Here is a 25,012-nt window from a genome sequence, read left to right as displayed (position 1 = left end):
AGGAAAGTTCACCAGATTTTGCTACAAAGCTGCAACACTGCTCAGAGGTGAACCGCTTGGAAGCGGATTCAGCACTGCAAAATCCAGGCCCGCGCCCAGGAGCACCCCTCCCTTCCTGGCTCCATTCCTCCTCCGACCCCGGGTGAGGGCAGGGTCAGACTCCGCAACCGGATCGGCACGTCGGGTCCGCCCGTTCGACTCCGCCCCGCTGGCCCCCGGCCCCGCCCCGCCCCGCCCTGTCCTCCGGGCCTCGGCCCCGCCTCCGGGGAGCGAGCCGTCTCCGCCCTCGCCCGGGAGCTACCAGGCTGCAGGAGCGGTGCCGCAGTAGCCACCTCCGCCGCCGCGCAGCCACGGTTCCCCGCAGCCGCCGCTCAGCCGCGCCCGGAGCCCGGCCGACGAGGCTGCAAGCGCAGCCAGGAACCCGTAGCCCGCGCTTCGAGCCCGCCGCCGCCCTCTGAGGGCGCCCCAGGCCGCGCCATGGTGAAGGTGACGTTCAACTCGGCTCTGGCCCAGAAGGAGGCCAAGAAGGACGATCCCAAGAGCGGCGAGGAGGCGCTTATCATCCCCCCCGACACCGTCGCCGTGGACTGCAAGGTCCGAGGGCCAGGGGTCGGGGGAGAGGGCGCTTGGCGGAGCTGCGCGGGGCCGGTGCGGCTGTGCGCCCGCGGGGCGCGGGGCGCGGGACGGGGTCCCCGAGAGGGCCGAGCTCTCCTTTTCCTTGGGCTGCTCCCCTTTCTTGTCCGGCGCAGCTCCTTTGTACGAAAGTGCGTGTGCAGACAGCGGTGCCTGGCGCGGGATCGGGGGCTTGGGAGGCCTGGAGTACGAAGGATTGGAGAACTGTGCGGAGTTCACGGTCGCTGGTGCAGTCGGGGAATGTGCGTGGGGCCGGGACTGGGTTCGTTCGACCTGGAGGCCAGCGGCGACATGCAAAACAACGAAAACAACAGTTTGGCACTTTCTCCCGGTGTAAATAATGTGCCTAAAATGGCTGACATCATTACAAGCCTAAACCTCTGTTGATTCCCTACTTTCGTTTCTAGGCTGAACTGCACTTGAACAAAGTCTGGCTACTGTAAGCCTATTAATTTTAAAAGCATTTTCTTCTTTACCTCCTCTTTTTCCATGGCCCTTCGGTATTGGCAGGTGAACTTCAAGGTGGGGTGTGGAGAGGGGGCCAGGGAGCGGGTGAGGGGAGAAAGCAAGGTCTCCCCAGAGTAGGATCTGGCTGTTGATTTTATAATTAAAACAAAAAATTACCGGTAAAGAGCAGTAATTACTATGTGGATCTTAGTGTAAAACCGACAATTGACTTTTAAATTATATCAGTATCTTTATGGGAATCCCTTACACTAAGTGAAACTACATCCCATGTCCCTTAAAAAATTGTCCTTTATTTTACAAATTCCCCATTTTAGCCCTAAGCAAAAATCAGGAGAGGAACTATAATTGTGGTAAGTTTTAGTAGCTTACAATTAGACTCATTTAAGATATGATTATAATTGTCTCAGAAGTTAACTTAAAAAGGAAAGCCTCATAGCCTCTTTCTACCAAATCTTTAGGCTGGGAGAATTTAATCCTGTAGAAACTAATTGCAGAAGTTATTTATGTTGAACTTATTTTTTACTTTTTTGCTAGCATTTTTCAAGACCTGTTATAAGTAGTGTAAACTTAGTTTTAACTTTAAAAAAAAAAACCAGTAATTTGTGCAGGTATGAGTAATAAGCATTGTTTTTTATATGGTCTAATGAGAATTACTACTACTGAAAAATGCACCGTAAAAATGTTTGAAAATATAGTGTTAATTTGGACGTACCTGTAGTTATTTTTTGGAAATGTTTTAGTTAAAAACACAAACGTCAGGGGTTGATTTTTAAATGACTGCCTTGCTTTGAAATAGGAAGTGGATTGATTCCCTAAAAGGATTAAAAGTTTTGGTATTGGTATTGTTTTCCTGAATCCATTGCAAACCGTCTTGGTCTTAAGGGAAAATGTTTGGAATCCACAGAGGATAATTCCAGCAGCAAATTATTATCTTAGCTTGATGTTTATCTAACATTCTTTGCACTTAAAATAGATCAATAGTCCAGTGCCCAGTCATAAGACTCATACATATATAGAGATTAGATAGATTTTAATCCCATTATATATCTCTTTAAAAAATCCTATAAACAAATATAACTCCTCCGATTTAAAAAGAGAGAGGGAGAAAGCATCGGATGATGTCACTTCAGACAGCTTTTCCCTGTTCCTATAGTGAAGGAGATTTGAAACTATGGACAGAATTCAGAATTAATTTGCTGGTCACCTTTAAATCTGCTTTTGACATTTTGTTTCATTTCTGAAATGGTGACCCTGTTTTCAGATTCTCAGAATTTTCTCACAGTTATACCATATTCAAATTTTGTGTTCATAACAGCTGTCAAAAAATAACCATTCATGGCTCTGTAATTTATTTTCCATTTCTATTTTCTCAGATCCCCATATCCAAAGAAAAATACTGGAACTAAGCTGTGAGGGCCAGTCTTCCTTTTTAACCACACAGCAGTCATGGATGATGAATTGGTAGATACAAAATGAATAATAATTCTTTTTCTAGCTAGCTATAAGCTCAAAACCTTCTTCAGCGAGTTGAGTGACAAAATACTACTTTACATTGGAAGTAGAATCCTTATCAGTCAGTCCCTTAACAGTAAATGAAAACCTTACTTAATAACAGACATTTGTGAAAGAACTTGTGATCTCCTCGTCTTAGAGCTCCAGCAGTGATTACATAATGTTCTCTGGCTCCTTGGGGTGACTGTATGGTAATCACTGAATTTGACTGCTTGGATTCTGCACAGAATCAGCCTTCCTATGTTTGCCTGGGGCCTTTCCTTGCCTGGTTGGTCGAGAGGATCCAGTTAAGCTAGTTATAGACCAGAACTCCTGCAGAAGAATGTTTTAACACCTCTAAATCTCTTAGACCACAATATCCTGAAGACCATTGTTTCTCAAAATGTGCTCTTAAGTACGCCCTGGAATCATCTGGATTCTGGTTTAAAAATGCAGATTCTACTACCTTATGCCTGCAGAATTCTGATCGCTCCAGTCTGCTGGCTTACGTAACGTGCATTCCAGTACTTTGACACTGCTGCTGTCTTGTGCGATTTCTTTAGCTCTTTTCTCACTGCAGGGTGAGAGACCTCGGAGGAAACAGCTTCACTGCCCCAGTTTCAATCTTGTCTTTTCAGTAGCTGTTAATCCCAGCATCTGGGTCTGTTGATTATATTATCTCACCTAGCTTGCTTGCTTGTGATTCTTTTCCTACATTTCCTCCTTAACTGTTTTCCCCTTCTTCCACCTGTCCCAACTGGCACAGAGCTCTTAGGGGTATAGAACAGCAAAGAGTAGGACCTATATTTTGTGTAACAGAGGTGAATTTGAAAGGATACACATGTGTTATGTTAGAGGCAGCAATTCATTCATTCATGTTTGTGTAGAGACTTTGAACTTTAGGCAATTGTTATATATGCACAAATGTCAAAGATAGTGCTTGATGTCCTGTGTCAGAAGTTCCAGTTTTGTCGTTAACACAAATGCTTCTTGATCTTGGGCTTAAGTTTTTAGATTTCTTTATCTGTAAGATGACAGGGTAGGGCCAGATGGTCTGTAAAGGACTCTTCCAGTTTTAAAATTCTATGAAAATGCTAGAATTACATAATTATATTTGGCAGGAATCAAATTGTTTTAACTGTGAAAAATAACTACCTCCTCACCCTAACCAGACTGTTCCCTCTCTTCCTCCTCATGCTCAGCATGTCATTTCCCTTCTTCATATTAAATAACTGTGGGTCACAGAGAAAGGAGATAGAGGTATTATGTAAAAAGCTAGGTTTTCATTTTGGGTTACCTCACTGTGGAACAGTAGCTGTCAATAACTCTTTGTTTTCATGCCTAATTATGAAATGCCTGTCCCAATATCAGGCCTCAAGAAGCTCAAGTTTGCTTCATAGGTATCCCTGCAAGCTGTTTGCTGATGAAAAGTGTTGCCTCTTTGCTACCTTACGTTGTAGTTGTAGTTGTAGACATCCTTAAAAGGAAGAGGAAAGTAAAGTTCTCGTGGAGGGGAGATGATGGGGCAGGATGGAAGCAGGAGACAGGACGGATGACTAACCCAGTAAGTTCCGAGTTACCATCACTGAATGGCTATTTGGATCCTAGCTCTTTACGCTTTCTGGCATTTCTGTTTACATAAACAGACTGACGGCTTTGGTGATTCAGCTTTTTGATGGTGTTGGTTTGGTGGTGCCCTATTTTTTTGTTTTTGGTGGCGGGGGCAGGGGGAGGAGGAACATAAAATGTGATGACATTTACTGAAATGTTTTGATCTCGAGAGAAGGGATTGGGAGCTTGGTTCCTTTTAATGAAAGTGCACATCATTGCATGGTTGTGTAATTCAGCGTTTGTAAACATTGGCCAGTAAAAACTTTACAGTCCCTACATTTTAGATCTTCATGAGGGTACTGCTATCTGAAGTGAGGGTTTAGTGCTGAGATAAATTAATTGCCCCTGTGCATACCAAGTGACTTGGCAGGACCTCCTGTATACACATGCCACCCGGGCTGCTACTGCGGAGCGTGGACAAAGTTGCATGTTGTATAGAGGACAGGTTACCTTCTTGTGGTCTTCCCAGTGTCATCTTAAACGTATTTTCTCCAGACTAGAAATAAGCAAGTATATTATTCTTGGCAAAATCTTAGACCTGTAAGACATTACGGAATTCAACTCTGCCATATAAGAGGTTTAAGTGAATAGAAGTTTTGTTTTAGCCAGAAATATCTCTCCGAGTGCATAGTATAGGCCTATTTAAGTTGATTTAGAGTTTAACTTATAAAGTTTTCACTATGTAGTGCTAAAGCTTGATGTAAAATGGGACATTTTATTTCTCTTGCTTGTTCTGTCATACCATAACTTAAGTATCTGGAGTATGTATTTAAAAGGCTTCCCCTCCCCGCCCCCCAAAAGGAGAATACTTTCTGAATTCATACTGTAAGTAAAATTTCTTGGACTTCTCTATATTACAGTGACAGAGGGGGATCCAGAAAATATTTGTATCTTTTCAAAATGACATCAATGAATCCATCCTCTTAAACTTTTTGGTAAACTTGGCACTTTTTATTAGAGCTTAGACTACGAGAGTTAAGGACTTTGCCATTAAAGGACTTTTTCAGGCCATAACTGCTGCCTGTTAAATGATTTGACAATTCTGAATTTCTGAATGTGGTGGGTTTTGTCTAAATGCTGTAAATAGTAGTAACACTGGAGCTATGTTTTCAAGAAGCTTATATAGAAAGAGTTGTTTCCTGGTTCTCATTTTCTTTGCACAGAGCTTAACAATGAGTCTTATAGGTAGATAGCTAGAAGATGAAAAATAAAAATTTTATTCAGATATGACCCTAAGAACATCATTAAAAAATCATTTAATTGTGATTATCGCCTTTAATAAGTATCTGTGATACATATGCTTAGTAGCTTAAAAGAAATCTACAGTATCATCCTATTTTATGTTACCAACAATTGAACAAAATTATTTTTAAACAGTTGAAGACTTTTTGAGCTCTTTAATTGATTAGAGAAAAAAACTTTATGAAATATCTCTATAATTCTGTCATTTGGGGAAAAATCAAGTAAGAATGAACATAGACTTTTTATTCTTAAGCAGAAGAATTTCAGTCTTTAGTTACAGAAATGAAAAAAAATTTACTCCTGTTTTTATGATAGAGAGGTGTTCTAATTTTTTATTTAATACTTTGAATTAAGTTTCTAGTAGTAATTAGATGACTTGGAGCTAAAATTATTTAATATAGAAACCAAAAAGCTAAGTGCCATTGTTAAGTAAATCACTTACTGCAACATCCTAGAGGAATCATCTTTATGCTGCGAATAATGACTTTAAGAGTCAGTCTGTCTAGGGCTGCACATCTTAATTCATTTTGTCAGCCAACCTCTCCAGTGTTTCTGTTCTGCTATGTGTACTACATCAGTTTTTCTTTTTCATTTTATAGCCTTCTCTTCAGTTCATTTTACCTTTCTTTCATTTTAGTGCCAAGAGAAAAATTTCCCAATCCTATCAGTTTTAGCTAGAGCAATGATACGCATTTAAGCAGAGATGGCAAACTCAGTGCCTCCTGGGCCTATGCAGATGATTCAGTGAAGTTTTTGCATAGTAAACAACTTATTCATTTTCATTAAAAAAAAATGGATCCAGTGTTGCTTAATCCTCCAATTTTTAAAGACAAGCTAGAATCAGTGTTTTTATTTTTAACTTGATTTTTAAATATTTAACAACTAATTCATATAAGAATTTCAGGCAGAAACCTGAAGACCTGGCACCAGCCACCATTTTACAGTTGCAGCAGGGCTGGCAAGTTATGGCCCACGTGTCCAAATGTGACTTGCTGCTTGTTTTTGTATAGGCCATGAGTTTTACACTTAAAATAATTAATTTCTGTCTCTTGCCACAGTTCCCTCACTCAAAAAAGGGGTATAGTTCAGAAAGCAACACTGTCTGCTTATTGAGAATTCAGAGTATGCCATGTGTACTTTTAGAATTTAGATCCTGTCTCTGCAACTTACTGTGATACTTTGAATAGGTTACTTCAACTCTCTGTGTCTGTTTCTCCATCTGCTAAATGGGGAATATGATAATCTGTAAAAAGTTTATCGCAATGCCTGGAACAGAGACTCAGTAGATATTAGCTGCTATTGTTACTACTGCATCTTAAAGATTTCTAGAAGTAGACTTTAGGATTTCAAGTAGAAAATTAATGAAGCAGAGAGAGCAGTTACTAATTTTGTATTGTTTTTGATGGACTAATACCTCAAACCTAATGCTATTTTCAGATGGTATTAGATCCTACTGGCAAAGGTTAATATTGTTACCTGGATCTGATAACAACTTGAACAAGTCAGGAAACCTCACAAGCCTGTTGTCCTCATTTGTAAAATGGTTGTGCCAACCTTACAGTGTTCTTGTGATGGAATTAAGAGCCTCTAGTACATAGAAACTCATTAAATGTTAATGATTTTCCCTTATCCCCATCTATTATAAAGTGCCCCCTTTCCCCCTTCAGCATTCTTATTTTGGAATATTACCTCCTGTGTTACTGTTGTTGCATATCCCTACTTCGCATACCAGTTACATAACAATATCATTGATGAAGCACACCTCCTCCCCTAAGGTATTCTGGGGAGGATTCGTTCCTGCACATACAAATCCTTAGCATTCAGTAGCTATGTCCATTTTTGTATAAAAATACATTTCTTATTACATAATAGATGTTGATAGAATTTTATAAATTCAATTTTGGGTTTAACCAAAGTAATACTTAGTTTTAAAATGCAAGTACTAGTCCTGCCCTATCTCCAAGGAACCCACTTTTTAAAAATTGCACTGTAATTATGTACAGTGAAAGGCACAGATTTTGGATGTACAGTTATATAATTTTAAATGTATGCATCTGAACTAACCCAGTCAAGACAGAACATTACCATCGACTCAGAAAGTATTCATGTCCTTTTACAGTCTGTCCTCTCCCCTCAGCGGCAACCACTATTCTAATTTCTATACCTGTAGATTCATTTGAGGCAATTGTGTTCACTCCTTAGCTTCTTCTGGTCTTTTATTGCCAAGGTGGCCACTAGACCTTTCTGCAAATTAGAAAAATGTACCCTCTGTGGTTTTGATGAGCAGAGCATGAGCATAGATGGGATTTTAGTCCCAGTGACCCCCTTGGCCTGGCATCCTTGTACTCATAACAGCCTGCCCAACCATCCATGGTATGGTAATCTTAGCTCTCTAAATTAGTGGTTGTCAGTCTTTTCGGTCTCAGGACCCCTTTGTACTCTTAAAAATTGTTGAGGATCCCAAAGAGTTTTTGATTTATGTGTGTTCTATCTACTGCTATTTACTATATTACACATTCCAACAATGTTTACTAATTTAAAATAATAATAATCCTATAACATGTCAACATAAGTAACATTTTTATAAATAATAAATATTTCCAAATAACCAAGACGTTTTAAGAAGAGTAAGAGGAACACTGTTTTTACATTTTTGCAATACTTTTAACTGAATAACTTAATAGAAGACAGCTGGATTCTCGTATCAGTTTCTGCAGTCAGCCTGTTGTGCTATATCACTCATTTAGCTTCTGGAAAACTCCACTGTACACTGCCCAGAGAAAGAGAATGCGGGGAAAAGTGTCTTATTCTTATATGAGAATAGTTTTGACATTGTGTGTCTCCTGAAAGGGTGTCCCTAGAGCACATTTGGAGATCCCCTGTCCTAAATACTTGTTTATACTGCTGCTTTATGGTTTTTCTTTTCATTTGTGTTTTTGTTTTTTTTTTTTTTTTTTGCAATTTTAGATATTACCTACCGGCTTCCTAGTATGGAAAGTGAATAGTTAGCCTTTTCTGTATATTTACATAGTACATATACAATCTGTTCTCCTGGTTTAGTTATAGTAATTTCTGGTTAAATTGATAGTCTGTGCTTTCATTATAATTGATGTGAAATTTACTTACTTCCTTTCTTGTACAAAACCTTTTTTATTTTCTCTGAATTTGGTAATTGGCTTCTTGGGTCAAGAGGGAAGATTGCTTAATTTTCTGTGTATTGCTAATTCATCCTCAGACTCTCTGACAGCAGTAGAATTGCCTTTCGTGTCTACAGACTTATCAGATAACTTACCAAGTTTCATGTTTTTCTTGGCGATATCCCGCTTGTCATGCTTTAGTCTTTCCACTCAGACTGGTTGTACTGTAGGCATGTTGCTACACAGATGTCCTGTGAGTAAATACTGTCCTGGAATCGAGTTGCCATTGCCTTTATCCTGCATTGGATCTTTAGTTTTATAAATCGAAGAAAAAGTGTCTGAGATCTTTTTTTTTTTTTAAACCTTACAAGTCTGAGAATCTTTATCCTCACATTTAATTGATAATTTATCTGGGTATAAAATTCTAGGTTAGCAGTAATTTTCTTTCAGCATTTTGATAGCATTACTCCATTATCTTCCAGTCTAATGCCATTCTGGTTCCTGGTTCTTTGAATATGACCATTTTCGTTTTATTTTTCCTCTAGACGCTTGAGATTTTTTTCTTTATGACTTTGGCTTTCAAAATTTTTATTGACATAGTTTGTCCTCTGTCATTTCTATTCTCTGGCTTGAAGTTTATCCCTTTACTATCACTGATAAGCTTTCAGGAGGCAGTAAAGATAACCATTTAACTGGAAATCAATACTAGGACTTTCAACTCAGCTATCTTGATAGCTTTAAGATTTATTAGAATGTTTCCTTTAACACTAAAAATGGGCTTAATGGTAATTAATAATAGGTAATAATGGAAACCACCTGCATTATTATTAGCATTAGTTTAAGGTCAGACAGGATGGCCTAAAAAGAGGCGGCATCTTGTCTCCCTTTTTAATGTTCCAAAATTGTCCTCTTCATGAGTAATTTTAGAGACAACTCACTCCCTACTGACTTTGTGATTTTTCCTTTGTGGCTCTATTACTCTTAACTTTTCTTAGGTTTCATTTTTGTAATGAATATGTTGCTGTTTTCATTGATTTTGAAATGCTTATATGCTGGTGTGCCTGAGTTATTTCCCTTTATTGTTTTTGCTTCATGTGTATATGATTTTAATACTTTTTTGTTACTATCCTTTGTAATTTGATAAATAACAGAGAAACATCCTATTAATTTTGCTAACATGTTAACCATAACAACACTGCTGTTGTAATAGTTAATACATAGTGCTTACTATGAGTGTGGCTCAATTTAAGTGAACCCATTATGATAGCAAAAACCTCTAGAAACTCAGGCTGTGTCGTTCTGGCTGGATATGAGTATTATTCTATTGTTAACATGGTATCACTTCAAGTATTACCAGAGTTAATTTGCCTAACCTGATATTTAGTTAGGTCATTGACCTAATAGCGCCATGATTTTTCTCCCCAAAGATGCACATGGAGTAATATAATATTCAGGCCTTATTCTGTGGTACTGCACAAATAATTTTGCTTAAGTTCTCTGGGCCTCATTATATTTATCTGTAAAATGATGTATTAGAATAAATGACCTCTCATGGTTCTTTCATACAGGATCTTTTCTTTGTGCAAACTATACTGATCACATATTCAGAGGCACCTACTGCATGACCAGACCGTATACTAGGAAGTTAAAAATGGCTGAGCTCCCCAACCTTCAAGAATCCCTTGTGTAGCTGAGAGAGACCAACCAACTATGTAAAACAAATTAATCACAACCTACTGAAATGTCTGTATGTACTTTCACAAGAAAACAGCACTCCTGGCTTCAAGAGAATAAGGAAGCAAGATCACATGACTGCTGAGTACTGTACGAGCATTTGGTGCTAGCCATAGGTTCAAAGCACTTTTTATTTATTCCCTAGAGAGAGACAAGATACCTCTGGTCTCAAGAACTGGAATTATTTTTTCTAGTAGTCATTTTGTAAAACTTTCAAAATTCTAAACTTGATCACAAGATATAACTTTCCACATTTGATTATTTTATGCCTTTAGAAGAATATACTTGGAATTTTCTTGTCAAAAGTTCTGCATTTTAAATAGATCCACTTATATTTGAATACAAATGTGTAATTATCTCGTTGAATGACATTAAAATCCAAGATTTATACAAAAGTGAATCCATAACAGATTAGCTTTTTTCCCTCTAATCTTGACACCTAATTTTATAATGAGGTTATAGAGTAGAGCATTCCTATCATAATTAAAATTTTTAGGAAGACAGTTGATATTCTTATTAGGAACTATATGAACTCATGATGCAGCCAGTGGCAGAAGAAATCTATCTTGACCAATGTATCTATCCCTGGTAAAGTCTATTATTAATAGTAAATAACATTTGTGTATAATGCCGTTGTTTACAAACATCTGCCTGTTAGTGGTAGTCTAGGCTTTTATTCTGACTACCCACTGATGTTAAATCTTACCAACATGAATATGAAAACCTGCTGAAATTTCATAAAGTATTATTCACTAGTACAATTCTTTTCAGTGCAGACTGGATAAACACTATACAGAAATAATGGTCATCTTTTAAAGTATGTAGAGAAAAGAACAGAAATTTTAAGGCATTCCAAAATTAATATTCTGCTATGGACTCTGCTTGTCCCTGATGATGTAAAAGTGATTAAATTACAATCCAGCACTAAAAGCATTCACAGCCGGGGTTTTTTTGTTTTGTTTTTAATCTGACCCATTTTTTTTTTAAACTTAGGCCTGTGCTAATTTTATATGCCAATAATTTGGTTCAGACTTTCAGATTTCATATTTCTCCCAGTGGTTAGATTGTTTTGCATAATTTTAATTTTTTGTTCCTGTTTTGCTACTTGTGTATCGTAGGATTTGTTAGCAAAAAAGAATGCCAGTGAGAAATCTGTTTTGTAAACACTGTAAGTTTGGGTTAGTTTCTCTTTTTTTAAAATATCTCCCTATTCCAAGTGTAAAATAATGCAGTAACTTTATTATCCATATAATGTAAATCACTTGGAAAACTGCTCCCATTTTTCATTTCAGACACAAGATTTCTCATGTGGACTTGCTCACCACAGTTGAGATAGTAGCAGTCTTACTTGAAAAGTCAAACAAGAAAACAAAATTCAGATTACTGATTTAAATGAGCAAGAGAAAATGTAAGCAAATGTTTGGTGTCTCTATAGATTTTAGCTTCTTAGCCGTAGATTTTTGTATTTTAACAGAATATATTTGGTTAACCAATCAGTGCTCCTAATAATGAACAGATTGCTGGATCATGCCTTTTTGATGCTTCTATGCTGGAGAAAGAAAACTAATGTAGAAGCCAGGTGAATAGGACATGTACCAATGGTAAATGAATGGCACTGGTATTCTACATAATAGTAATCAGTTGGAGGGATCACCTGCGTAACTTTTGTGGTTCAAAGAGTATTGTTAGGAAGACATTTTGGAAATTTTAAAGTAGATCTTCAATGATGACCAAGGTTTTTGTTATTTTTTAATTCTTATTGGAATAGAAAGTGATTTACTTTTCCTCTCCAGGAATGTCTTTTTCAGTTGGCTTTTTCAGTATTCTGCTGGAGATTGCTTTTTATTGACTTCAGCCCCAACAGATACGTATTTCTGCTTACCTTTCCAAGCTAAGTCAGAAATGCGCACTTACTGTTTGCTGTCTGCCAGATGGTGATCTAAATGCTTCATGTGTGTTTCCTCATTTAATCCCCACAATAACCCTTTGAGACAGGTGCTATTATTAATCCATCAATGATGAGGATATTGAGGCAGAGAAGTTACAGTACCACTTTTGTCCATCCATTTCCCATCCTCCAAAATTTTGACATTTCTTGTCTGCTATCAGTCTTTTCATCTTTGTCTTTCTTCTCTTTCTTATAGGTTCGTATCATTTTCAGCTTCTTTAGTATCATTTAATGGGGTCTTAGGAAAAAATAACTGTCTTTGCCCCTCACAAGTTGGGAAAGGAGAGGAATTCGCATTTACTGGAGCATTAGTTACATACGGAAAATTTCAGCCACCTTAGCTGTACAGTTCTGTTAAGTTTTACAAATATGTATAGTTGTGTAATCACCACAATCAAGATGCAGAATATTTTCCTCACCCAAAGCATTCTTTCATACCATTTTGTAGTCATCCTGTGTCTCATACCTGTCTTGTTTCCGGTTCCTACAGTTTACCTTTTCCAGCACCTCATACAGATGGTATAAATCATCTCGCTCTTCCTGTCCTGGGAACTGGGCGTTGTCTGGAACAGCTCTGTGATTCCTATAGCTCTTGGACTGTGTTTTTCTCTGGACTTGTCTAGTCCCAGCTCCTCCCTGTCACCATTTTTGGTTTACTTAGGCCATTTGTGCTTGGATTTGTTCTTTGTGAGAGAATACCTGTTCTGTCATTTAAAGAATTAAGCTGCTTTATTCACCATATTAATCCAGTCTCTAAAACCCAGAACTCAAAATCCTTTATATGGAGAGTGGTTTAAATTAGGTTCTCAGAAGGAGGCATATCCATTCAGGGCTGGAAATGAAGACCAATGTTCAAAACCAAGCAATGCTGTAGAAAAGAACTTGGTGTATTTGGTTTTTACTAGGGAGAAAATGTTGAGGGAGGAGCTGAGAAACCAGAACATTCATGAGAAATCTATTTGTGAAAATTTGAATTATTAGAACTTTTAAAATATAGGCAGCTAATTCTGTATTTTGGGAGACAATATACAGGCCAGACCAGACATCCATGGGCAGCTGGCTTGTACAGCCCCACAGTATCCATATTACCAAATGTGTTTTTAAACGTACATATTTCTAAATAATTAAATCTACTTCTGAAGATTCAGTGGCCCATTCCACTCTGACTTGAATAAATTGTACTAGTTCTCTACTGCATTTCTGTTTTTATACTTCAGGTGTTTTTATGCCATTTTTTTCCTTCTTTTTTTTTTTTTTGTTACCCAATTTTCAACCCTTGGAGGTATTTTCCTCTTTCGTATTCTGGTTCCTAAAGTGTTGTTGCATTTGCTCTAATAATGCAAAATAGTATTTCTGGGAGCTTTGAAAAAAATGTCTCTTCATTCATTCTAGAAAGAAGGCTCAAACAGAAGTGCTGGAAGATGTGGAGTGATTTTTCAGGATGGGATCAGAATAAGAATTATATGAAAACCCTTGCATTTTGTCTGGGTGAAGTTTATCATTGAAGCACATTTACTGAGGCCTCTCAGGGAGCTGATTGAGGTGACCTGATTCTTAACTAATTGAAGTACCAGAACAGAATTCAGTCTTCATTTTGCTTAAGATATAATTGGTTAAGTAATTTTCCTTTATCATATGATGTTAAGATTTATTTGAACCAGAAATTAGTACAGTGCAAGAGTGAGAATGCTTTTGAAGCCATTTCTTTCTATACCGACTGTTAAGGGGTGATTATAGGCCAGCGTGTGCTTCAGTGTCTTCATTTATAAACTGGGGTAAAAACTTGAGGTTTTAGGAAGATTAATGAGATGATAATTGTACAGCACCTGTGGGAGTTGTTTTACCTTATCAGCATAATTTAAGGTGCACTAGTTTTATTGCAGTTACAAGGGAGGAAATGTCTGTGACTTGTTTTTAAACTAGGCCAAGTAAAGTTATATATCCCAGTGAAGAGGTTCTTGTTCATGAGTGGTTTTCCTTTTTCTTGTTGATTTTTGTTGTTTGTTAATCTTGAAATAATCCAAGCATTAAAAAAAGCATTTATAGTGCTATTTATATGTTCTTTTTTAATGTTTTTTAAGTGTTAAGTCTCATATAGTGTATTTATTATCCAACTTGACTTTTTCTCTTTTTTTGGTTCAGCATTATGTTTATGAGATTAATCTCAGTTTCAACAGTGATGGTTGATGTCATTTAAACTTTTATTACACAAACCTGTAATACTTTAATTCTTTGCTTGATGGACAGTTAGGTTACTTCCAATTTTTTTCTTTTTAGCAATTCTGCAGTAATCATTATTGAGCCTCTTTTTATGTACAAAAGTGTTTTTCTAGGGTTATATTGCTAGGTATGGAATTGCTGGGTCATAAGATACCTATCTATCTATCTATCTTCAATTTTATTAAATGCTGTCAAATTGGTATCTGAAGCAATTGTACCATTTCCTGTCAATTGGAAAATCCCAATTCCCATTGTTCCACACTTTCCCCAGCACTTGGTATTGTTAGACTTTCTTTTATTGCCTGGTGTATAGGAACAATTTATTTTTCCCTCTCATTCCCCATATTGAAAGACAATTTACATGCAACAGAATGCACCCACTTTATGTACAATTTGATTGAATTTATGGTAACTGTATAAAGTCATATATCCACTATCATAATCAAGATATGAAACATTTTCATCACCCTAAAAAATTTCCTCATGCCTCTTCCATCTTCCTTTTGCCATGACAACCACTAGGCTGTTTTCTGTCATTATAGTTTTACCTTTTTTTATACCTACCTCTTTGTGGCTGGAATTTTTTCACTATAATGTTTTTGAGATTCAGTATTAATATACTACAATTTATCCATTCATCCGTTAAAAGATATTTATGTTGTACTTAGGATCTCTAGAATGATATTAAATGAAAACATAGAATCAATTTTAGTGGGCATCCCACAGATTCCTGACTTTAAAGGGTATGGTATAATTCTGGAGTTTCATCATTAAGTGGGTTTGCTGTAGATTTTTGTTCATTACCCTTTTTCATGTTAAAGAATTTCACCTCTTCTAGTTTGCAAGGAGATTTTATTGTGAATGGGAGTTAGAGTTTGTCAAATGCATTTTCTTCACATTTTGAGATGGTCATGGGGTTTTTCTTCTTGAATCTTGTATGTTTTTTTCTCTAAGCTTACTCTTTCAAGTTTTAAAATTTAGTCATTTAAAATGCACTATTAATAAATCACTTAGGTTAAAAACTTTTCTATCTTGAATATAATCCCTTCCCCATGACTCAGACTGTAATAGGGAATGTCAATTATCTGTCATGCATACTGTTCATTTTGACTGCAAATTGCTTAAGATATGAGCCATATCTTAATCACATTTGAATTTCCCACAGGATCTAGCACAGTACACTACAAATAACAGGCCCTTGATGTTGAACTGGGCTAAGTGCTTAGGGCTACTGTTCTTTGCTAAAGAGCCACTGTCTCTTGTGCATCATAAATTCTTATGTTGCCCTCATCCTTAATTATCATGCTAGCTGCTGATGGAACTTTTATGGGTCATTAAAAAAAATAAATAACCAAGCTTTAAAAAAAAAAAACCTAAATTTTATTCACTCATCAGATATTTGTTGAATGCCAACTAAGTGCCAAGGTTGGCTTGGAGCTATGGTACTAACCTTCTAGCCTAGTATGGAGAGAGAAGATGTGCTTATGAATTAATCTAATGCCAGGTAGAGAGTGATCACTAGAAATTTACAGAAGAAAAGAGATTATTAGATGGACTTTGAAGACCTTAAAACCCTTTTGTGAAATAGATGACTGTGGTACATGGACTTTGGATCTATAATTTGGCAATTCAGGCTCTTATTTCCTGATTCTTAAGCCATGGTTCACACTGTTGAGGTGCTGAACAAACGACCTGTAAATAAGTGAAGTATTTTATAAGTTATATTATTTTGAGAAATTTAAATTTTTTGTTTTATTGTCATAGTTTTGAAATGTGACTTTTGAATGAGTATGAGAATTCAGACTCCATAGCATGACATACAGAGTCCCTTTGTGAATATCTCCTCCTCCCTGGCACCTCTCAGCAGCATGGTGGGCACTTTGGCCATACCATAGGTGGCCCTTGGAGACGTCATGTATTCTGATCTTTGATTTCATTCATTCTTTGCCCTACATATATTGCCCTTTAACTCTGTCTTCTGCTTCGGTAATGAGTATTTTTCCTTCATTCCACTCCCGTTCTTTCTTCCCTGGGAGGTCGTCCCCAAATCCTTCTGTGCTCTCTACCTTCTCCTCTTAGAACCTATATCATATTTATGTTCTCTTTGTATATTTATTTTCTAGGCTGATCTGAATGATCTCTTTCTTGGCAGAGGGTATATACCCAGGCCTAGCACAGCTCTTGGCACGTGGTAGATATTTATAATTTATTCTCGAAAATATTGTTTGTTGACAGGCTAAAAATGATAGATCAAAAGGCCTGGAAACTTGTCATCAATGTAACAGTTGGGGCTGCATATTCTTTTACAAGGGTCTGCCTGGGCTCTTTGGCTATTCATTTATTTGCTACTAGAGAAGAGAGCCTGCCAAACAGGGTGGGTGTTGTACACACATTTGACTGTCTCAGCAGCTGATACTAAATGTTTAGAAATGACTATTTCCAGCTGTCATTTTCATCTCCCCACCCTACCCCCACCCTAAAATTAATTATGCTAAGAACTGGTTCTTATCTCCTTAGATACTTACGTCAGACAAAGGCTCAAGCAAAACACTATATGATAAAATTCAGGTTGCATAATACTTGAGTCAATGGAGTTCTTGTAACTTTCTGGACACAGATGGGATATCTTCTATGACTTGAGAAATTCCTCTGGGCTTATTCTCAGTACACACTACTTCCTTGCAGGGCACTTGTTGTCTTAAGTGTACATACCACGCATTGACAGTTACGCCTAATACAGCAAAGTGTAGCTCTGTCACAGTGTTTGAGCCAGTCCTTAGATTGAAAGGCATTTGTTATACTGTGTTAAATTCTGTGTTTAAACTTCAGATAACCTAGGTGCACACTGTCTAACCTGAAATTGTTCTTGGTTGTCTGGGCCTTCTGGGGTTGGGCTTTTCCCTGGCAGTACCAAGTTAAAATTCTTCATCTTAGAATTGAAAACATAACCTTAGCTTTTTTTCTTCCCTAAATGAACTCTTGCTTCAGCCATATCCAGCACTGTTCATACAGTTTTTCTTCCTAACTTTTCATTTATAGCCTGTTTATCTGTGGAGGTGTTGGTCAAGTCTGCTTTCTCCCTGAATCCATCCTATATTGAGCCTTCCAAGCAAAGGACAGGTCACATACTTGAGAGACTGTACACACAAACTAGAACATCTTTTATTATGTTGGTTTCAAGTCACTTGGAGCCTTTCTTTTGCTGTCTGTGCTATTTCTTGAGCCACTTATTATATAATGCCAGTAGCTAATCGCCATTTGTCAACTCTTTTGGACATGAACCTGGGTACAAACAAGAAATTAGCTATAACCCTGAAGTGACAGAGTAGAAGGACTGAGTTAGAAGGGCAGGGAGTGTGTCTAAGGACAGTGAATATCGTGACCCTAGATGATGTTCCAGTGCTAAATTAATTCCTTAAGTGGGTCAAAATCAGAATTCTAACAACAGTATGCTAGTTGTACGTCTCTTGACTTTGTAAGTAAGTTTTTCTACCGAATCTTTCCTCCATATTCTGCTGCTTCTTTCTTAAGAAATGAAGACCTTTGTCAAACTGGGATTCTTTAGGATAGAGCAGTGGAATTATAATAGGATTATTTCTAGATACCTTCATCCTACTTTTTGAGATTATAATTGTGTAAAGAATTTTAATATTATTTGGTCTGTCCCTGATTTTCCTGTCACTTTTTCTTGTATGTGGTTGGGAATGGCTTTATACCTAGTATGAAATATTAACTACTTGCAGTAGGCTAACACATAATTTTATAAATAATCTCATATACCCTGAACTTGTAATATACAAGACTCAGCACCATAATACTGCATGACAAAGTTGTATTGTAGCCTTTTGTGAATTTTTAAATGTTAGAAGATACTTGAATCACCAGAAGATACGCACAGAAAATAGAAATTATGGAATATGTTATTGCTGTAGAGATACAAGTAGTAGGTGGGATGTAGAAAGTTAGAAGGCAGAACTCTCCCAAGGGACTGGTGTCTCAGCCCAAGAGGAATTGTGCTGAGACCTGGCACCACTGCTTAATCACTCCTGGGTTGACTTTGATTAGAAACTTGACTCCTTTGCTCTCTGTATCTTTGTTTGTAAAATGATAATCCTTAAAGTTTCTTTCAGTCCTGACATTTCTGTGATTTCGACTGGAGATAAGATATTGACCATCCGTCTTTTTCGTACTTTAGGACCCAGATGAAGTGGTACCAGTTGGCCAAAGAAGAGCCTGGTGTTGGTGCATGTGCTTTGGACTAGCATTTATGCTTGCAGGTGTCATTCTAGGAGGAGCATACCTGTACAAATATTTTGCACTTCAAGTAAGTGGGAAAATGCTAAGGACTTATTTAGCCTTTTCTTTACGTGTTTTAGAAAATTGACCCAAACTTGTTTGAAGCCTGCACTTTTTGTCTGTGGCCTTTAGCCAGAATGGCGGTCCTGTTTTAAGATTGTGTTTAAAAGTCTCCTGAACATAAGTTTGCTGAGCCTATTGGACAGTCACTAAAAGCAGAATAACGTTGTTTTGAAACGTTGCTGACTAAAGGGTATAGATTGTTGGATGATTTTTCAAAATTAACCCTCAGTTTTCTTACCATAATTAAGGGCTAAATTACAGTATTTTCAATTGCCAGATAAATACACTGCCACAAATGTCATGTTGATAGACTATAGACTGATGGACATTTTCCCCATAGTAGCCTTCTGCTCCTGAGCCCAGAGTGCACTGGTTCCATTTCTCTCTGCTCTTCCCCAGTCATTGGTTTCTCTTAAGAAGTGTGATTTCAGCAATAATGTTGAAATAATTTAGGATGAGAGTTGTTTATAACTTACTACAGAAATGTAACCCATCCCAGTGGGTTAACCGATGTAAATTTTTTTTTCTGATTACAGTTATTATGACTTATGATCTCTATTTTGTGATATATTTCTCTTGGCAATAATTCAGTAGGTTGTTTTTTTTTAACATACCAGAGTTTGGAGAAACTGTTGACTAATAGATTTTATTAAAATAATGAAACAGTCTACAGAGGATGTATAAATTTTATACTCATTTTCTGTATTTTTTGAGATAATGGCATGTTGATAGACAATAGTGAAATGCTACTCATCTTAATGCAACTTCTTACAAGAGATGTATTTTTGACATAAAAACCATTTGCAATCCCACTATCCAGAGATATTTGTTGACCTTTAATGCTTCGTTATATACTCCTGATCTTTATTATATATGCATACTTAAAAAAAATTTATAATGATTTTCTGTAATCTGATATTTTCCACTTAATTGTGATACATTTTAAGGAAAAATCAGAACTACTTGTATGCCTGTGGAAATTTCAGAAAAACTAGCCCTCTTTTGGCTAAGAAGAGAAAAACCATGTATTCAGTGAATCACATCAAAAAGTTTTAGAAGTATATTCTTTCAGAAAAACATTATTAGTTTCTGAGTATATTCTTTTATAAAGATAAGGCCTACAGGTAGGAATAGACCTGTGTGTTTCTTCAGATTTACCTATCATCAGATGGATAATTGCTTTTATATTCTATTTTTGTTTAACGCAGAAAGTAAAGGAGAAATCAGCTGCTTTTCTCCTTCTGAAGCTTTTTTTTAAACAATACTTCAAAACCTGATCTTAAAGAATGTGTTAACTCTGTAATTAAACTGTCTGACTTGTCATCTAAAAGTAGCAGTTTGCAAGCAAATGCTATTTAGATAAAGGTGGCAGCTTAAGTAATGCTTACATTTAAAAACCTGTCTCCCACCGAATTGCTGAAATAGTGTTTAAACTCTCTATAGCCAGATGACGTCTACTACTGTGGAATAAAGTACATCAAAGATGATGTCATCTTAAATGAGCCTTCTGCAGATGCCCCAGCTGCTCGCTACCAGACAATTGAGGAAAATATTAAGATCTTTGAGGAAGATGAGGTTGAATTCATCAGCGTGCCTGTCCCAGAGTTTGCGGATAGTGATCCTGCCAACATCGTTCATGACTTTAACAAGGTGAGGCAGGTACCCTGAACTGTAAAAAGGTACAAGTCCCTTAATTGATGCTTTGATAGTTTTAATTTCAATATTTGCTAATTTATTCTTTTTAGAGTTTACTTTTTACCTTAAAAAAAAATAGGCTTGGGTTTCTTCTGCCCTGCAAGAGAAACTGTAGGATTTGATAGGCTCTTTGTCTGAAGTAGACGTAGTGAACCTGGCCTTCTCCCATCTACCTTTCTTCTCTTTGCCTTGTCTGTCTTAACGCACACCCGTTAAGGTGTCTGTAAGTGAAGGGACTAAGTCTCTTAATCAGATGATGGGTTATTTGAGTTGATTAGAATAGTTTGTTATTATCTGATAACAGTTTTATTTACTAGTAGCGATATTTCCTCTCCCATGACTACTTCCCTTCCTATCCCACCAAATTCTTGATTTGTTGAAATGTGATTTACACATTCCAAAGCCAACCCGTCTTAATGGTACAAATTATTAAAAATCCAGTTGCTGCCTATTTGTATATTTATAGTATTTGCATATTAATCTAACAAAAATGTATCTTTTTCTTCCTAGAAACTCACAGCCTATTTAGATCTTAACTTGGATAAGTGCTATGTGATTCCTCTGAACACGTCCATTGTTATGCCACCCAGGAACCTACTGGAATTACTTATTAACATAAGGGTATAAAAATTTTAACTCTTTCTTGTTAATGATACTGTTATAGCATCTTAGAATTTTCTGTTGAGAAATTAGCTTTAAAGGAGCCCATCTTATTGGAAATATAGCTGATAAGCATTTTATAAAGAGGAACTAAGAGTCTTGGATTTGGGTTTTTTCCTTGTCTCTTGTAATATTTTATATTTTGAAACTGAAATTAAAATATAATTTTTAAAATTATATTTATGTTTTCCTAAAGGGCCAGAGAATAAATAGTAGGCTTTTAAGAAATAAGGTCTGTCTTATAACTGTGCAGTTTTGATGCCATAGGTAATATGTAAACAAATGGGCATGACTATATTCTAATAAAACTATAGAAACAGATCATGAGTGATAGTTTGCCAACTTCTGTTCTATACTATAATCTCTGAGAATTTTGTCTGTTTTCCTCATCTGTCCAGTGTATGTTTTGAGATCTTTGTGTAATACATTCTTTTCCAAATGTAGGCTGGGACCTATTTGCCTCAGTCATATCTGATTCATGAACACATGGTCATCACTGATCGCATTGAAAACATTGATCACCTGGGTTTCTATATTTATCGACTGTGCCATGACAAGGAAACTTACAAACTGCAACGCAGGGAAACCATTAAAGGTAATACTTCTTAAGTCAAAGTGTTAGCAAAAAACTTTGCTTCACTTCATTGCGTTACGTTAGATTTAGATGTAAGCTAGACATTGTTACCAATATGCTTGCCATGAGTGAGAAAATAAAACTATATTGTACCACTATGTAACATTTTTAGATTTCTGAAGGATCATCTTAATTCTGTATCTCCTCTTTTCTGACAGAACAGGTGAATGTGAAATGTCATTTCCTTGGGGTGCTGTTACCTCACTTTCCATGTAGGCACCCAGTCCAACTTTCCATCCTACCACTTTGGTTCAGCCATACTGTGAAAGGTTCTTATCTAGAGGGTCTCTAAAGTAGCTCTTCAGGTTTATGCTCAGGGATCTGGATTCTAAGCAGAGTTTGCCATTGGATTACATAGAAGATAACCAGAGTCAGGTTCGTTAGAAAGGAATTCAGCAGAAGAATTAAGAGCATTGACAGAACAATGTAGCTTTGCCAAATCACTGAGCCTTTGTTTTCGCAGGTGATGACATTATCTCTCCATTTCTTTTCAAGATTATTGTAAAAATAAAATGAAAGGGCACGTAACAGAGCTTTAGAAAGAAGAGCTGTGCAGATACACAATGGTGCAGTTTCTTTGGAATTGCTGTGGCACCTAGTTAAAGTGCTTTCCTTTTTGTTAACAAGCACTTTTAATAATATTGTTCTTTCACCTCAGCTGATGAGTCACTTGAAAACTACTGCTTGATTTCTTTCATTTTAAAGTGATCTTTATGGTTAATTATTTTTTTAAAAAGTTATAATTTTACATATAATAAAATGCACCCTTTTTAGCATGCAGTTCTGAGTTTCAACAAATCACCACCACAGTCAAAATATAGAATATTTCCACTGCCTTCAAGGTCATAAATTTATATGTATGGCATTATTAACTGTTACTAAGACCTGTTAAGATACCTAGCTCAGAAAAGAGGAAAATTATTTTCTGCAGTGTTAAAAAGAAATCAAACTATAGAAGTTAATGGAATATAGAGTAAAATATTTTTATATGTCTAAATAATAACTGTGAAGGTTAATATGAATATTTATTACTGAAGAACCCGAAATTTTAAAACTTTTCCCTTCCAAACAGGTATTCAGAAACGTGAAGTCAGCGATTGTGTTACGATTCGGCATTTTGAAAACAAATTTGCCGTGGAAACTTTAATTTGTTCTTGAACAGTCAAGAAAAACATGGAGAAAAATTTAATATCACAGCATAACTCTACATCCTTTGTATTTTGTGCAGTGATTATTTTTTAAAATCTTCTTTCATGTAAGTAGCAAACAGGGCTTCACTATCTTTTCATCTCATTGATTCAATTAAAACCATTACCTTTTAAAAATCTTTTTTCCTTTCCAAGTGTGGTGTCTTTTATCTTCAATTAGTAGTTGTATGAAGTTATAGGTAATAGTACACTTCACCATAGATCTTAGGTCTTAGGAAGAATTTAAATTTCATTAATTCATTTACCCAGATTTTTATGTTTTACTTATACATTTTCAGGAGAAGGAGCTATCTAATCATCACATATATGCACACGTAAAAATGGACCACAGTGACTTATTTGTAGCTGTTGCCCTGTCACTTAGTTTGTTAGAGCATTTGAGCAGATACTTTAATTTTCCTCTAATTAAAATGTGCAGTCTTTTCAGTGTCATATTTAACTACTTAGAGTATGATTTCCACCTTGATGTTTTAATATCTTAGACATCTGCTGTAATAATATTTTAGAAACTGTTTGGAATTTAAGAAATAACTTGTATTACTAATTTGTATTATCTCTACCTGTGCAATGGAATATAAATATCACAGAGTTGTTTGACTAAAGGACTGTGTGTTGTTCTTCCCATATAATAAAACCAAAGAGTAATTTGGTTCTTCATATCTTGAGGTAATCCATTAAAGAAGAAACTTTCTTAAAAATCCAGTTCTCTGGATTTTTTTTTTTTTACAGTGGGTAAAGTCATAGGTTTGTTGTTGTTGTGTTTTTTTTTAATAAAATAAACTTTAAAAATAACTATTATTCATAGGTACTATTAAAGTAACATCTAAGACTCAACTTTGAAAGATGTGTTTCATATACTCAAAATAGTGCTTTTGTATTTAATGGAAGGGCTATCATTAAACCTAAGCTTTCCAAGGAGCATAAAATATAGTGCTTTCCTGAGACTGTCTCCCTCACGAATGGAGCATTTTGAGTTGTAGTGGTGATTCTTACATTTATTCCTAAGGTGGCTTCCTATCAGAGATAATTTTGATTTAAAATAACTAAAAGTAATTTCAATGTAAAATTCCTAAGACAAAGAAATTTCAACTCTGAATTTAAGAAGTCAGAATTTAACGCTTCACTAACTCATAAAGGATTTAGTCTAGGAAGCGATTCTTGTCTAAAAAGGGTATCATTTGATTCCTGGCTCTTGGTGTCCTGTCAGTGATAAAGTGAAAGCTTTAGGCTGGCTACTCAGATACTCAGAGATTGAAAATTTGTTTTAGAAGGGAATATATTCTAATAAAATGAGAATTGCTTTTCTCTACCTTCTAGGCTCTAAAATTTCTTGGTTTTTAGGGGGCTGTGAACACTTAGGAGCACATTATTTATTCATTCAGCAGCTACTCATTGAGCATCCTTTGTATGCCAGGCACATGGCATTAAGTGTTGAAGGTACATGTGTGAAGAAGAAAAACAAATGCAGCCCTAGTGGAGACTCAGTCTAGTGAAAGGGACTGATGACAAGCCAACTAGTTACAATGCAGTTGTGTTTGGTACTGTAATGGGGAAGAATGGGGCCAGGAGCTGTGGGAGCATTTAGGAGGGACAGTGAGATTTGTGGCATGTGAAGTGTGTGGGACCAGGCAATGGAAGACCTTGTCATCCTTGCCATCTTGAGGACATTCACTAGATCGTAGACTGCTATTGAAGGTTTGTAGTATGGAAGGAGCATTTTAGTTTCTGTTTTCCTACTGATGATAGTAATGCTGCATAAAGATAGATGAGCTGCTACAACAATCCCAGTATCTCAGTGGCTTCAGACAGTAGGAGTTTGGCTGTTTTCATCATTACTCCGATGTGGCGGAAAGACTCCCAGGTACCCAGAGTTCCCCATTTGTAACAATGCCAGCTTTGAATCCTCAGACTTGCCCTGGAAGGTGGTAGATCCTGCAGGGGCTTACAGCCAGGACTGAAAGGCACATAGCAC

At 36.6% G+C, this 25,012-nt stretch overlaps 1 protein-coding gene across 1 annotated transcript; it reads left to right on the top strand.

Moving 5' to 3' along the window:
• Positions 1–269: 269 nt before the first annotated feature.
• ITM2B (integral membrane protein 2B) lies at positions 270–23,642 on the top strand. The gene is made up of 6 exons (XM_006218634.4): positions 270–594; positions 18,680–18,808; positions 20,287–20,493; positions 21,049–21,159; positions 21,643–21,793; positions 22,905–23,642. The coding sequence occupies exons 1-6, from the start codon at positions 478–480 to the stop codon at positions 22,988–22,990; spliced, it is 801 nt and encodes a 266-aa protein (XP_006218696.1). The 5' UTR covers positions 270–477; the 3' UTR covers positions 22,991–23,642.
• Positions 23,643–25,012: the final 1,370 nt, after the last annotated feature.

This window comes from Vicugna pacos, chromosome 14, assembly GCF_048564905.1.
Source record: "Vicugna pacos chromosome 14, VicPac4, whole genome shotgun sequence".
Classification (NCBI taxonomy): domain Eukaryota; kingdom Metazoa; phylum Chordata; class Mammalia; order Artiodactyla; family Camelidae; genus Vicugna; species Vicugna pacos.
The sequence above is the reverse complement of the archived record's forward strand: the minus strand, read 5'-3'. Positions and strand labels throughout refer to the sequence as shown.

Bases quoted from the DNA above. Each gene is read 5' to 3' on its own strand.
- ITM2B (XM_006218634.4), top strand. From the start codon at position 478: ATGGTGAAGGTGACGTTCAACTCGGCTCTGGCCCAGAAGGAGGCCAAG. The intron at 18,809-20,286 runs GTAAGTGGGAAA...AACTCTCTATAG, and splicing joins ACAAATATTTTGCACTTCAA to CCAGATGACGTCTACTACTG. The intron at 21,794-22,904 runs GTAATACTTCTT...CCTTCCAAACAG, and splicing joins ACGCAGGGAAACCATTAAAG to GTATTCAGAAACGTGAAGTC.